Source organism: Elephas maximus, chromosome 20, assembly GCF_024166365.1.
Source record: "Elephas maximus indicus isolate mEleMax1 chromosome 20, mEleMax1 primary haplotype, whole genome shotgun sequence".
NCBI classification, from domain to species: Eukaryota; Metazoa; Chordata; class Mammalia; order Proboscidea; family Elephantidae; genus Elephas; species Elephas maximus.
This window is the reverse complement of record NC_064838.1, coordinates 54,543,089-54,556,272: the sequence shown is the minus strand read 5'-3', so window position 1 is coordinate 54,556,272 and position 13,184 is coordinate 54,543,089. Positions and strand designations below refer to the sequence as shown.

At 57.3% G+C, this 13,184-nt stretch overlaps 2 protein-coding genes across 4 annotated transcripts in view; both read right to left on the bottom strand.

Moving 5' to 3' along the window:
- Nucleotides 1-2,243: 2,243 nt before the first annotated feature.
- On the bottom strand, nucleotides 2,244-6,594 carry GNAT1 (G protein subunit alpha transducin 1). The gene is made up of 9 exons (XM_049862388.1): nucleotides 6,489-6,594; nucleotides 4,563-4,605; nucleotides 4,315-4,456; nucleotides 4,060-4,217; nucleotides 3,846-3,974; nucleotides 3,469-3,598; nucleotides 2,986-3,139; nucleotides 2,707-2,898; nucleotides 2,244-2,321 (listed from the first exon to the last, which is right to left on the bottom strand). Exons 1-8 carry the CDS (start codon nucleotides 6,592-6,594, stop codon nucleotides 2,708-2,710), a joined length of 1,053 nt encoding a protein of 350 aa, XP_049718345.1. The 3' UTR covers nucleotides 2,244-2,321; nucleotide 2,707.
- Nucleotides 6,595-8,327: 1,733 nt separating this feature from the next.
- The window catches only part of SEMA3F (semaphorin 3F), a 43,159-nt gene continuing 38,302 nt past the window's right edge, over nucleotides 8,328-13,184 (bottom strand). The window contains exons 14-19 of one of the 3 annotated variants that reach the window (XM_049862529.1): nucleotides 13,024-13,112; nucleotides 12,867-12,908; nucleotides 12,524-12,681; nucleotides 12,247-12,314; nucleotides 11,845-11,978; nucleotides 8,328-11,160 (exon numbers count right to left, since the gene is read on the bottom strand). In XM_049862529.1, coding sequence (XP_049718486.1) covers nucleotides 10,750-11,160; nucleotides 11,845-11,978; nucleotides 12,247-12,314; nucleotides 12,524-12,681; nucleotides 12,867-12,908; nucleotides 13,024-13,112 — 902 coding nt within the window. In that variant the 3' untranslated portion in view covers nucleotides 8,328-10,749. The remainder of the gene's footprint in view (nucleotides 11,161-11,844; nucleotides 11,979-12,246; nucleotides 12,315-12,523; nucleotides 12,682-12,866; nucleotides 12,909-13,023; nucleotides 13,113-13,184) is intronic. The other 2 variants (XM_049862528.1, XM_049862530.1) reach the window with 2 other exon arrangements.

Sequence of the window (13,184 nt, the reverse complement as noted above, 5' to 3'; positions counted from 1 at the left end):
TGCCCCACCTACTGTAGTAAACTACTCAGGTAGGGGATCCATAGAGACAAACCCTCCCAGTTCAGCCAAGCCTAGACTATCCAGTACCACAGGTCCAAGCCCCATCCTTCTGAGCAGCACCAGTGTGGCTGCCAAAACCCGTCCTGGGCTCCCTGACACCCCCTAACCCATTCAGTGTTTGTCCCATGCTAAGATCTGGACTCCCTCACTCTCCTCCTGCCCGAGGCTCCCAGCTCCACCCTCCATCTGGTCATTGAGGATGCTGTCTATGCTTTGCCTTCTGTCCAGTCCCAAGTATCTGTCTGCCTCTTGGACATCTTCCCCAGGTGCCCACAGATCCCACAAATTCAGCTTGTCCAATGCTCGAGAATCTTCCCCTCCAAGTGGATTCTTCCTCTGCAGTACCAGCTTGGTGGGGGTGTCGCATGCACTTGGTCAACTGCACAGACCACGACCCTTGCCACTGAGCCTCATGGTTTGCAGATCTTGGCTGCCAGGGGGGTGATGAGGACCTAAGCCTCTGCCTCCTGGACCCAGAACCACCCCTCTCCTCCCCCATGCCCACAACCACCCACAAGAAAATGTGGGTGCTGCACCCCAATCCCAGTCATGCAATCATGTCCCAGCTTCAAAGGTCTCCATGATGCCCCATCATCTTCTGGAGAAGGCCCAGACCTTCAGCCTGGCACTTGGGACCTGTCCACTGGCCCCAACTCTTCCCAGCTCCTGCTCCTCTAAACTCGTATGGCCCACAACCCTGTGCTCCTGGGCCTTATTTGTACACCCACAGTTCCTGCTGATTGAGCCTTGGCCTCAAAGCTCCGCCTTGATTTAAGACTGTCCTTGTGAACATTTCCCTGTGGCTCCTCTCCCTCCATGAACCACCCTCAAGAAGTACAAATTTGTCCCATGCCCCCTAGGGGTGGCCCCCACCAAGTCAGGCCAGCTGCTTCTCCCTGGGAGGTGCCATCTTCTTACCTCATGTCCAACCCAGCGCTGGGCACTTAATAAATGCCCATGACTCATGATAGTTAACTGTCCACCCAACTGCCCCCAGAAAGGACAACTGGGGCCTGAAGCAAAGCTTTATTGCTGAATCTGTACATCTAGCTGAAGGGAGTGCGAATCGTGCCCTGGCCTTGCCAGATAGAAGCTCCTCGTCCCCAGTTGCAGCACAGACTCCAGTCCAAGGGCACCAGCAAGGACTTGGTGCTTGATGAAGGAGGAGGGAGCAGGGATGTGGGGGACATGGTCCTTCAGTCTCTGATGGTTCAGGCATGGCCCTCAGTTTTCCCTGCCAGGGAACGGGCCCTGAATAGAGGGTGGAAGAAGCCACTGGCAAGGACAAGAGGGTCACCTGGGTTTGCTTGTGGCTCCACCTGAGGTAGGCCCCTCTGGGCACAGCCTGGGCCTCCATCCTCTCCTGAATCCTTGGCCTGGGTCTGATCAATGAGAGCCGGACTCTGCCCCAGCCACCCCTCAGGATTGCTTAACCATTGGCCACAGTTGGTGTCAACACTACCCTCCCCAACAGAGATGGGCATAGATCTGGTATCCAAGGACAGAGGGGGCAGAGCCTGTGGGGGAAAGGGCTGGGGGTTACTATGAGCCTGGCATGTGGGTAGGGGTTCGGTTTGAGTTTCTCCCTAGCACCAGGGACTCCTAGGCCTGTCCCCTACTCACTAATTCATCTACGTGGGGGCTGCACATGCCAGAGCTGGCTTGAACTTTGAGCCCCTGAAGCTGCTGGGAGGGAGAGCCACTGGCTACTGGGTAGACAGATGTCAGTCTTGTCACATGGAAGAGGCAGGGCTGGAGTGGGCTGATGGTAAGCAGTAGGCCTGCCTGGAGGGGAGATCCCTGCCTGCCCCCTGCTCTTCATGAAATGCTGAGAGGGAGGGCTATTTGCTGAGCCCAGGCCCCCCCCCCACCACCCCAGGGTGAATCATGGGGCCCCTGGGTGGGGAGAGCTGCAAGAGATTGGTCAACTGGGCCCTGCTGAGTCACAGTGAGCCCCAGCTGCCCCAAGTCCTGCCTGCTCCTAGCTGGGACTGGTAGCTGCAGGTTCTGAAGGCCAGCACTGACAGGCCGTGAAGGGCAGGGCTGGAGTTGGGGGCACTGGGCTCTGGGGCACCTGGGGACTACAGGGAAGGGTCTGGGTCTCAAGGCTGGTAGGAATCAGGACTTCGGGTCTGTGGTTGCTGGGGCCACAGGCTGCCATCCAGAAGTCCTGGGTAAGTGATGGGGTCATGGGGGCTGGGGCTACAAGGCAGCTAGGGCTATAGGAGCTCAGGGCCAGGGAAGCACATGAGTTCAGGTACCTGGGAAAAGAAAAGGGAACCCCAGTCAGTATCCCTGAGCCCCAAGATAAGTGGGTTTATGCTGAGGGGCACTGTGGTGGTAGGCTGGAAGTTGTGACATCCAGAGGGAGGGAAGAGTTGGGTCGAAATAAATGAAATGAGTGGAACTTGTGAGTCAGGGGAGGGAATGTGGCAGTGGGTAGAACCTGAAAAGCCGGGGTGGGGTCTGGGAGTTGGGGGCGAAGCCTCAGCGGTGTAGGGTCGGAGAGCCAGGGCAGGGCCTGGTGATCTGGGACTGAGTCTGCAGTAGTGAGGTGAGGCGGGGACCTGGGGGCGGGACTTGTGGTACTGAGATGAAGGCGCCAGGCGCTGGACAGCGGAGCGCCCCTGGTCGTGAAAACCCTACCTCAGAAGAGCCCGCAGTCTTTGAGGTTCTCCTTGATGATGATGTCGGTGACCGCGTCGAAGACGAACTTGACGTTCTGCGTGTCGGTGGCGCAGGTCATGTGGGAGTAGATCTCCTTCACGTCACGCCGCATGTTGAGTTCCAGGAACTGCACCTTGATGTAGTTGCCCGCGTCCTCGTACGTGTTGGGGCCTGGCGGGGATGGGGGTTCTCACTCCCTGCCCCAAACCCTTCCCCCAGAGTGAGGGGCGTCGCTTGGCGGCTGGGCGGGAGTCTCACCGTCGTAGTCCGGGAAGCAGATGCTAAGGTGAGCCTTTTTGATTTTCTCGGAGAATACGTCCTTCTTGTTGAGGAAGAGCACGATGGACGTGGTGGCGAAGTAGCGGTGGTTGCAGATGCTGTTGAACAGGTGGAGGCTCTCGTGCATGCGGTTCTAGGGGGGCAGGGACTGTTGGGCACCCGGGGACAGGCAGCCGCCCCAGGCGGGCCCCGTCCCACAGGCCGAGCCCTCCTCCCCAGTCTCCTGAGCACGCGGGGCCTCCCCAGACAGCTCCAAAAGTGCCTCCCCCACCGGACACTTCCAGGGTGGTCTGCCCCCGTCAGGTCAGGTGGGGGCCGCTGGCTGCTTCCTTGCCTCCTGGGAAGGCTCTGGAATGGACCTCCCCTCTCAGACACTCCTCCTCCCGCAGCACTTTCTCTCCCTTAAAGTGGGCAGTAGCCTTGCCTATCCCCTCGAACACTCAGGTCCCGGTTGGCACTCACCACTTCGTCGTCCTCCACCAGCACCATGTCGTAGGCGCTTAGCGCCGCGATGAAGATAATACAGGTTACACCCTCGAAGCAGTGGATCCACTTCTTGCGCTCCGAGCGTTGTCCGCCCACGTCGAACATCCTGCGGGGCCGTGGGGGCCTGAACCCACGCATTGAGCCCCCTGCATGCGCCCAGCGGCATGCCCTCGCCTCCCCATGGTCAGACGTAGATGGGACGGGCATCTGGAGGGGCAGGGCCTCTCTGAGAGCGGGGTGGCCCGGGGTGGCCGGGCGTCTGGTAGGGATGAGGCCTCTCAGACGCAGTGGGAGTGGGGCCTCGGGGAGGTGATGCCCGGGCAGGCCCCGGGAGCGACGGCGCGGAGTCATACCGGAAGTTGAGATCCTTGAAGGAGAACTGCGTCTCAATGATGCCAGTGGTCTTGACTCGTGAGCGCAGCACGTCCTGCTCAGTGGGAACGTAGCCCGGGGTTACCAGGCGCTCCAGGTCCGAGAGGTAGCTGCGGAAGACCCCGGGATGTGAGTTAGATGGTGGGGGCGTGACAGGGCCCAGCCCGCGCCCCCACGCCCCACCTGCGCGCTCACTAGCCAGCCGAGTCGTTGAGCTGGTACTCTGAGGCGCGGTCGAAGCAGGCCTGGATACCCGAGTCCTTCCACAGCCGCTGGATGATGTCCGACATCTCCTTGGGCATCGTGCCCTCCTCGATGGTGTCTGCCATATGCATCAGCTTCCGAGCGTCGTCCTGGAGGTGAAGGTAAGGATAGTGATCACCGTGGCCCGCGGCCCTGCCCTGTCCCTTTGATTCCCAGAGTCCACACCCAGCCCGCCTCCCTGCGCACCTGGCGCGCAGAGTCTCCGTATTGGATGTTAAGTGTGGTCATGGCTCGCACAATGGCCAGGATGGATTGCAGCGTGTTGCCGTAGATGATGGCAATGAACTCTAGGCACTCTTCTAATGAGTACCCATCCTGGTGAATAATCCTGCAGAACGGCAGAGCAGGGTCAAGGCCTTGTGGGCCGGTGGGGAGGGGCAGGCCCCGTGCGCGCACCAGCCCCCAGGGGCCTCAGGATGAGCAGGGGCACTCACTTCATTTGCTTGACGATGGTGCTCTTCCCAGACTCGCCGGCACCTGGAAGGGAAGCCGGGCCTCAGAGTCACCCTGTGACCACCCATCCTTTCTCACCCCAGCAGTGAGCCCCAGGAGATGCAACCAGCCTGGGTCTGGTGGGTGGGCTGAGGGCCAGTGGGCAGATCTTTAGCAGAAGAGGCCTGGGTGCCAGTCCTATCCCCAGTCACACCTGCCCCAACCCCATCCAAAGTAAGATCTGACAGCCCTGGAGGAAAAGCATTTGTAAATGTCAGAAAAGCCACAGAAACGACTAACGAGGGGAATGAGCATCCTCAACTCTGCCTCTGAGCCCCACCCCTGCCCTAAGACCCTGCTATACCAGTACCAGTTGCTGTCAAGTCGATTCTGACTCATGGGGGCCCCACGCAAGTCAGGCAGAAGTGTGCCCCGCAGGGTTTCCAGCGGCTGAATTTTCCGAAGTAGGTCACCAGAGCTTTTTTTCCAGGTGCCCTTGGGTGGACCCGTATCTCCAGCCTTTGTTAGCAGCCAAGCACGTTAACCATTTGCTCCACCCAGGGACTCCTGGTGCTATTGTTAGGTGCCATTGGGTCAATTTTGACTCATAGCAACCCCATGTGGCAGAGTAGAATGTCCCCATAGAGTTTTCTAGGTTGTAATCTTCGCAGGAGGAGCTCTGGTGGCGCAGTGGCTAAGCGCTTGGCTGCTAAGGAAAGTTGGAGGGTTAAAAAAAAAAAAACCAACTGCTCTGCGGAAGAAATAGGTGGTAGTCTGCTTCCATAAAGATTTACAGCCTTGAAAACCCTATGGGGCAGTTCTGCTCTGTCTTATAGGGCCACTATGAGTCCGAATTGACTCGATGGCGGTGGGTTTGGCTTGGTTTTAATCTTTATAGGAGCAGATCTCCAGGTCTTTCTCCCGGGAAGCCGCTGGGTGGGTTGGCAGTCAGTCCTGCGTTTAACCGCTTACACCACCCAGGGCTCGGCAGTCTTTCGTCTGTGAGGCCGAACTAAATCCTGGAGTGCCACCTTGTGGGAGGATCTGGTATTGCAACATGGGATTGAACCGGATCAACGCTTGGTTTTCATCGGAAGGGGGCTGGGGCATATCCAAAAGGCTCAGAAGGAATTAGCGCCTTTGGGTGGGGAGGAGGACAGAGTTGACTGAACGCCTTGCCCCTGTGAGCACTGGTCACAATTAATGGGATTGCTGGCTTAACCTCTCTGGCTTCCCTGGGGTACCTTGGCTTCCCTCTGCCCATCTCGACCTGGCCAAATGGACCCTGGAGAGCTTGGGTGGAGCCTGCTTGGCCCTCTTAAAAAAGCTTCCTATTTCCCTTAGGGGGTCGGACAGTGACCAAGAGGCAGGCCTGGATCAGCATCACCTTCTCTCATCACCCATGGGGCCATGGAAATGGCTTAAGCTGCTCTCCACTGGGCCTCAGTGCCCTTCCCCTCGTTTAGCTGCTTTGAAGGTCAACCACCAATAAAGCTGTGGCACCTGAGGGCCATTGTCTGTGGGTCCGGGTGGTCCTAGAGACTCCCCACTCCCAGGACTGTGACTTTCTCCTTCCCGAGGGAGCAGCCATGTTGTGGGGCTCCTATGGGGTCCCCGGTTTCTGAGTCCCTGCCTAGCAGGCTCATCAAGCCAAAGGCTGGAGCTTGAGGGAGCCCAGCCAGGGCAGAAATGTACCTTGTACAAACATACACACTTTTGTGTAGGGGAGGTTGCCTGAGGCCAGGCCCTCTGTTGGGAAGCATGGTGGGTCAGGTCTGGCCTTGCCTGGCCGGGACTCCCACACTGTGCCCTGCCCTGTCACAGGCTCCTCTGCTTCCCAAGGAATCCCAGCTTCACAGTAGGGCTGCCTGCCTTCCCTCAGGCCACTGACCTGGTGGCCATGACCCCATCTGGGCCCATGCCCCTACCCAGAAGCAGCAGTTTCACGGTTCGAGCATCCTTCTCAGCATCCTCTTTTAGCTTCTTTTCCAGCTCCCTCGAGTGCTTCTCCTCAGCGCTGGCTCCAGCCCCCATGGCCCCAGAAGCAGTTGAAGGGACAGGGTGGGCAGGTGACTCTTCTGTATGGAGGGGATCCCCAGAGCCAGGCTCTGGCCAGCCTCTGGCCTTCCCAGATGCCCTTCTGGTCCAGGGCTGGCAACCACCTGGCTCTCCACAGGCCTGTGCAAGCCCTGGTGGGGGCTGCTTAGTGGGATTTGGGGGCGGGGGTGCCTAAGAGCCAACCAGAGACAAGGACAGGTGAATCCAGCTCAGCCCCCCAACCTTTCTAATCGGGCTGGCGTGGCCCCAATCCCTTAACTGCTGACTCTGCACCCTCTGTGCCCCACCTCAACCCTCCAGGAGAGGCCTTGGAGAGAGTTCTGCCCCCACCCCAGAGTTGGAAGACATGTGCAGACCTGAGAAAGGGGTGGAGAGGCCCTTGAGCCAGGGGATGGGGGCTAGCAATAGGATTGTCATCTTAGGTTGGGTTCTCTAGAGAAGCAAAACCAGTGAAGTGAATATATATATACATGTATATATATAGAGAGAGATTTATCTCAAGGAAATGGCTCATGCAGTTGTAGAGGCTGGCAAATCCTAAGTCTATGGGTCAGGAGTCAGGCTGGAGACTTCTCCTGACTCATGTAGGTGCAGGGGCTGACAAACCCAAGATCAACAGGTCAGATGGCAGGCCACTGGCTCATAGGTGGCACAGGCTGACAAATCTGAGATCAGCAGGCAAGAAGCCAGGCTACTGGCTCACCAGCTGTGGAGGCTGACAGATCCCAAGATTGGCAGGCAATACGGCAGGCTGCTGGCTCAAGTTCCAAGAACTGAAGGTCAGATGATGACGAGCCGGATGCAGCATCCAGAGCAAGGAAAACAAACTTTGCCAGAACTTTATATATATATATGGTGCAGGCCACATGCCTGAGGAAACTCCTTTACAACTGATTGGCTGATCGTATCAGATCACATTACAGAGGTGATTCTATTAGTATTACTTATGGGAAATCACAAAACTGAGGATAATTACATCAGATCACAAAATGGAGAATAATTATGTAATACTGAGACTCATGACCTAGCCAAGTTGACATTTAACATTAACCATTACAAGGGTGAAGAGGGTGAAGCATGGAGCACCTGTGGCCTGCCCAGCACGGGGCTCAGCCCTACTCACACCAACCCTGGGGGAACATGTGCCCGTATCATCAGCCCCATTTTCCTCATGAGGAAGTAGATGTACAGGGGGTCACACACCGGGAGGTGGTTGAGCTGGGCTGGATGACTCTGCACCAGGGTTCCGTATCCTGCAGGAGCTCAAGAGGAAAAATGTGGGCACTGCAGCACTGCTTCTGCCCAGTGCCTAGGGTTAGGTCTGACCCGGGTAGGGACTCTAATGCTTCCTGGTGGAAGAACAGTGGATGTGCATGGCCCCTGTGTGTTTGTCCTTCACTGGCATCAACAAGGCAATGACTTGACACATTTGTGGGTATATGCCTGTGTGTACACGTGTGCCTGTCCTGTATGTTTGTGCATGCAGGTGTGCTGTTACATGCAGTGTGTGCACGTGCCTGTGTATGTATACCTGTGTGTGCACATGTAACTGTATGTGTGGGCATGCTTTTATGCATTTCTCTTCATAGGCATATGTGCTTGTATGCATACTTTGCACAGGCTGGTGAGAGTTCATGTGTGTGCATGTGTGTGCACAGCATGCAAATGCATGTATATGTGCAATGTGTGAGTGCAGATGAGCGTTCACTTGCATGTGTGTGTGCCTTGTGCATGTGGAAATGTTTGTGTACGCACGTATTCCTGTGTGTGCCTGTGCATGAGTGAGCCTATGCAAGCATGTTCCTGTGTGCATGTACGTTTTTGCCTGTGTGTATGTGTGTCCTCGTGCCCATGCCTATGTGTACACGAGTAGTTGGGTGCAACAAAATCTCTGACCTGCAGAGGTGGCCAGGCTCTTCCAGAGAATATTTTGGAGGCTTGTTGTCAGATAGGGAAACTGAGTCCCAGAGCAGGTCAGGCATTCTTAAGGGCATGGAAGAGCGGGGTTCACCTGGTCTGCTCTGTCCCGTGTGTCCCCTGAAGCCTGCCTGGGAGTACCTTTACAGCCTGCCTACCTCACCCAAGGAGTCTGGCTTCCAGGTATATATTCAGGTGGGCCAGGGTGCACCGCTGTGCAGGAGTGATTTATGTTGAGCATGCAATGTTGAGCTCCTAGGCTCTGAAGACCATCCCCCCATCATAAGACCCAACCTCTGGGCTATTAAGGCCTCTCCTGGGGCCCCTGTGTCTTCTGGATGGACTCCCTCCCCAGAAACCTGGCTGCTTTTTTTCACTCAACTCTGCAGCAGACCTGAGAGACCACGAGGGGGTGCCAGGGCCCCAGACATGGAGCATCAAAGGCTGGCTGACCATAGGGGATCATGTGGCAAGTGGAATACTGGCTCCTACCATGGGCTTGGAAACCCTGGCTGTTAACCAAGAGGTCAGAGGTCGGCACTTCGAAATCTGCCTGATACTCCTTGGAAACTCTATGGGGCAGTTCTACTCTGTCCTATAGACTCGACATCAGTGGGATACCATGGGCTAGCTGGCACCTTGTTCAGTGAGGGCAGATCTATCTGGAAGAGAGACTCATTTGTGTCACTTTCAGCCTTCTATCTCCATTCACCCTCCAGACACCTGCATTGTGAGGGGGCCAGAGGGGGTGGTGGTCTCTGCAGTCCCTTACAGTGCCCAGGGTGCAGGGCTTAGGCAACCAACCAAAACCTGGTTTCTGCATATTGGGTTTGCTTAAAGTGGGGGCCAACTCACAATCTTCTGCTGGTGGCTCTGGGGGTGGGGGTCTATGGGCCTTCCCAGCCCCACCTCCTCCTCTCCAGCAACTCCCACCTCTGGGTATTTGCTCATGCTGGGTCCTTGTGGGAGGGGTCTGGAAGGACAGGGAGGGAATTAGGTTCTTTTGCTGGGACACCTGGAGGACTGGGAGGGTTTCTGCTTTGTCTTGCCAATTCCAAGTCCTTGGTGGTCCACACAAGGCTGGGCCCAAAGATGGATGAGAGGGCAGTGGTGGAATAAACGACTGAACTGTTAAATAAGCAAACGGAAACCAAGGCAAAATCTGGGAACTGGTGGTCGGGCCATATTGGAGGTGGCAGGAACTGGAAGGGCAGGACCTAGGACTTGGACTAAGCCATTGCCTCCCTATCCCTCAAGGAGAGAAGCCAGAGTCCGGTCCCAGAGCCAGTGTTTATTAGCAAGATGGAACCCCAGGGTGCCATGGCCTGGACAGCAGAGGGCTGCCAGGAGCCCCCACCCACCTACCCGACCACCCCCCAGAGCTATTTACACCCATTGCCTGGAGTGGTGGGCAGAGGGAAAGCCCTGGAGAGGCCCTTGCAGGCCTCAGGCCACCACCATGGCACCCCTCCCATTAGAGCAGGGGTGCTCCCCTCAGCCCTGCCTGTGCCTGGCCCCTCTGCTATTCCCCCAGCCCCAAATTAGGGGGGCACAGGAAAAGTTAAGAGGAGATGGGGCAGCCCTGTCCTGGCCAGACAGGCAGGGTATGAGGGCCTGGAGGTATTGCCCCACCCAGGCAGGACTCCTTTCCTCCTGTCCCCAATAAATAAATACCCAGGAAGGGGCTGCCCTCGGGCTGAGCGCCCCCTCCCAGGCAGGGGCTGGCATCCTGTGACGGCCCCTTGTTCCCTTCTCTGAGTGCACCTGAGCCCACCCCTCCCACCCCCAGTCTCCAAAACAGTCCTCAAATCCATGTCTGTGCCACAGCACAGCTTGACCACACCTATTGGCACAGGTGTGCAGTCTGTGCCCTGTCCAGGCAGGGCTTTGTCCCTCCCCGTGTCCTGCAGATCCTGGTGGTGGCTGTTGAGCAGGTAGACTCCCACCGGAGCCTGGGGACTTCGTGGTGCTGGCCCAGTCCTCTCCACTGGCAGGCGAGGTGGACTCTGTGTTCTGCTGTCTCTGATCAGCATGGGTCCAGGTTCTGGACAATGCTGCCACTGAGGCAAGCTATATACAACCCACCAATAAATACTGTCTTTGCGGGGTAGGGTGTGTATAGAATATAGATATTTTATATATATATATATATATCTTTTATATTAAAAGGGACGAGGACTAGGCTGGTCCATTGCAGGGCTCAAGTGGCTGGCCTCATGTGTCCGGCGGGTGGTGGCGGCGGTTCCGGGGTTTTTTCTGGTCCTGGAGCTCAGGAGGCCTCGGTGCCCCTGGGGCCTCCCTGGGGCTGAGGGGCGCATGGCGCCAGTAGCCCTGGCAGTACTGATGGATGAGGCCCACTTCTGGCTGGGCCAACAGTTGGGCCAGCTCTTGGTAGGGAGCTGTCGGGGGGCCTGCGCCTGGGGGCGGTGGGGCGCTCGCGGCTGGCGGTGGGAAGAGAGCAGCATGGACGGCATCCTGGCCCAGGACGTGCAGCTGCACCCGTGTGACGACGTGCTTGAAGTTATTCTCTGTGGCCGTGCAGGAGTAGAGGCCCCGATCACCAAGCTGCAGGGCGCGAAGCAGCAAGCCCTGCTCTGTGCGTAGGAGGCGGTCCTCTGTGCGAATCTGCAGGGGCAGAAAGGAGGGGGTCAGGGGCTGTGTGATCACTAGCTGCCCCTTGGCCAGCTCCCAGATCAGACCACCTCTGCAGCCATTCCATGTAAGGGCACCCATGTGGAGTTCCTATACCCCAAGAGAAACCCACGTGAGGTTTTCACAGAATGAAAGGCATCTGAATAAGGTATCCTTAGACATTTCCATGTCAGGAGGGATGACCATAAGGGGGTTTCATGAGAGAATTTCCATATAACAGAGCACACAGGCAGGGAATTTCTATTTAATAAGGATACCCAAATGGGGCACCCACAGAGAATTTCCATATAAGGAGGGATGCCCATAAGACATTTCCATAAAATGAGTTACCTTACAGAATTTTCATCTATTGGAGCCTACCCATATGACATTTCCGTACAACAAGTTATGCAGCCGTGGGGTAACATATGGAATTTTCATGCAAAGGAGTATGCCTACAAATGGTTTCCATGCAAAGAGGCCCACCCCATGGAGTTTCCATATAATGAGATTACCCAAATAATTTCTACATCAGGGAGGGAGCCTGGAAGGGGTTTCCTAGAAGGAGGGCTCCTCCAGATTGGCTCTTCACCACATTTCAGCCATGTGGAGCTTCCACTGTATGAGGGACTCCAGCATCCGTACCCAGGGTACAGGACCGTGGGCATGGGAACTCACCTCTCGGCGCCGGTCTCCGGGATCTCGCTGGAACAGCCACTTCACCGTAGCCTGCGGCGAGCGGGGCTGGCACTCAAGGAAGGCTGCGCTGCCTGCCACACCATACTGCACAGATTCCACCGCATTCTTGTTGGCTGTGGATCAAGAAGGCGCTGAGTGAATGCAGCATTGCCTCTGGGCAGACTGCAGGCCAGCAAGGGGAGCCCACCCAAAAAGGCTGGGCTATTGGGCATCGTTCCTCAAGGGGGTGGCTGGAGACATCCCACTCCAAAACCCCAAGTCCCCTTCCCACCCACGGAGGATCTGGGAATCCTTACAGTGGGGGACCCGGCGAGCAGCTACGTGGGATGCTTGGGCCCCAGAGTATGAGGTGCACCCAGTGGCAAGGTGCAGCATACTCACCATTGGAGTTGAACCCACGGCACTGCCTGATGGGGTTCCCGTGCCGGACGTCCTGCCGCCGGCTCCGTCTGGATGAGGACAGCTCTTGAAGGAGTGCACCAAGGGGAGTTTGCCCCCTCCCTGATCCCCATATCCCCAAGACCCAGGGCAGGGCCCTATATCCCCAGGGCAGAGTGGTGATGTCTTGCCCATAGACTCCCCCAGGGTAATACCATATCCACCTCCAGAGCCTAGAACAGGGCCCGGGGTCTGGTGGCCAAAATCCCAGCATCCACACCTCTTGGAGGATGCTGTATAGCGGGAGCAGGATTGGCCATCCCAGGCGCAGTAGGGGTCCCGGGCGAGGCAGCAGTCAGCACAGGCAGCCCCATATGCCTGGCAGCGGTGCAGGCTCAGGTGTGTGACACCCACAGCTGAAGCCACGTACAGTTGTTGCTGAGGGTGAGGGCAGGGACTTGTCAGTTCCCTCCCCACAGCCAGCCCCCACCAGCAGCCTGCAAGGCCCAGGCTCCTTCCCATCCCTGTTCTGTTCCTCGATTTCTCCACCCCTGTGCCAAGGACATGACCCCAAAGGGATGCAGATTCCAACCTACCCCCAGACCACCTTGACAAAGACTCACCCGCTTGGAAGAGATGGTCATGGTCTTAACAGGTGCCGGGTCCTGGAAGAAGGCAGGGGTCAGCTTGGCACTCTGGGGATCCCTCCCTTCCCTGCCCTTGAGGTCTGAAGTCAGGGGCTCAGATGAGGAGGGCAGGCCTGGGTGGTGGCACACCTACCTTGAAGACCTCCACCTCCTCCAGCATGAGCTCCTCCATCTCCTGGTCATCCTTGGGCAGCACGATGACCTTCTGTACTGTCCCGCGGTCTGGAACGGGCCAGGCAGGACCTCAGTGGGGCTGGCGGGGGGAGGGGCACCAGCCTCAGCCCCTTCCCCTAC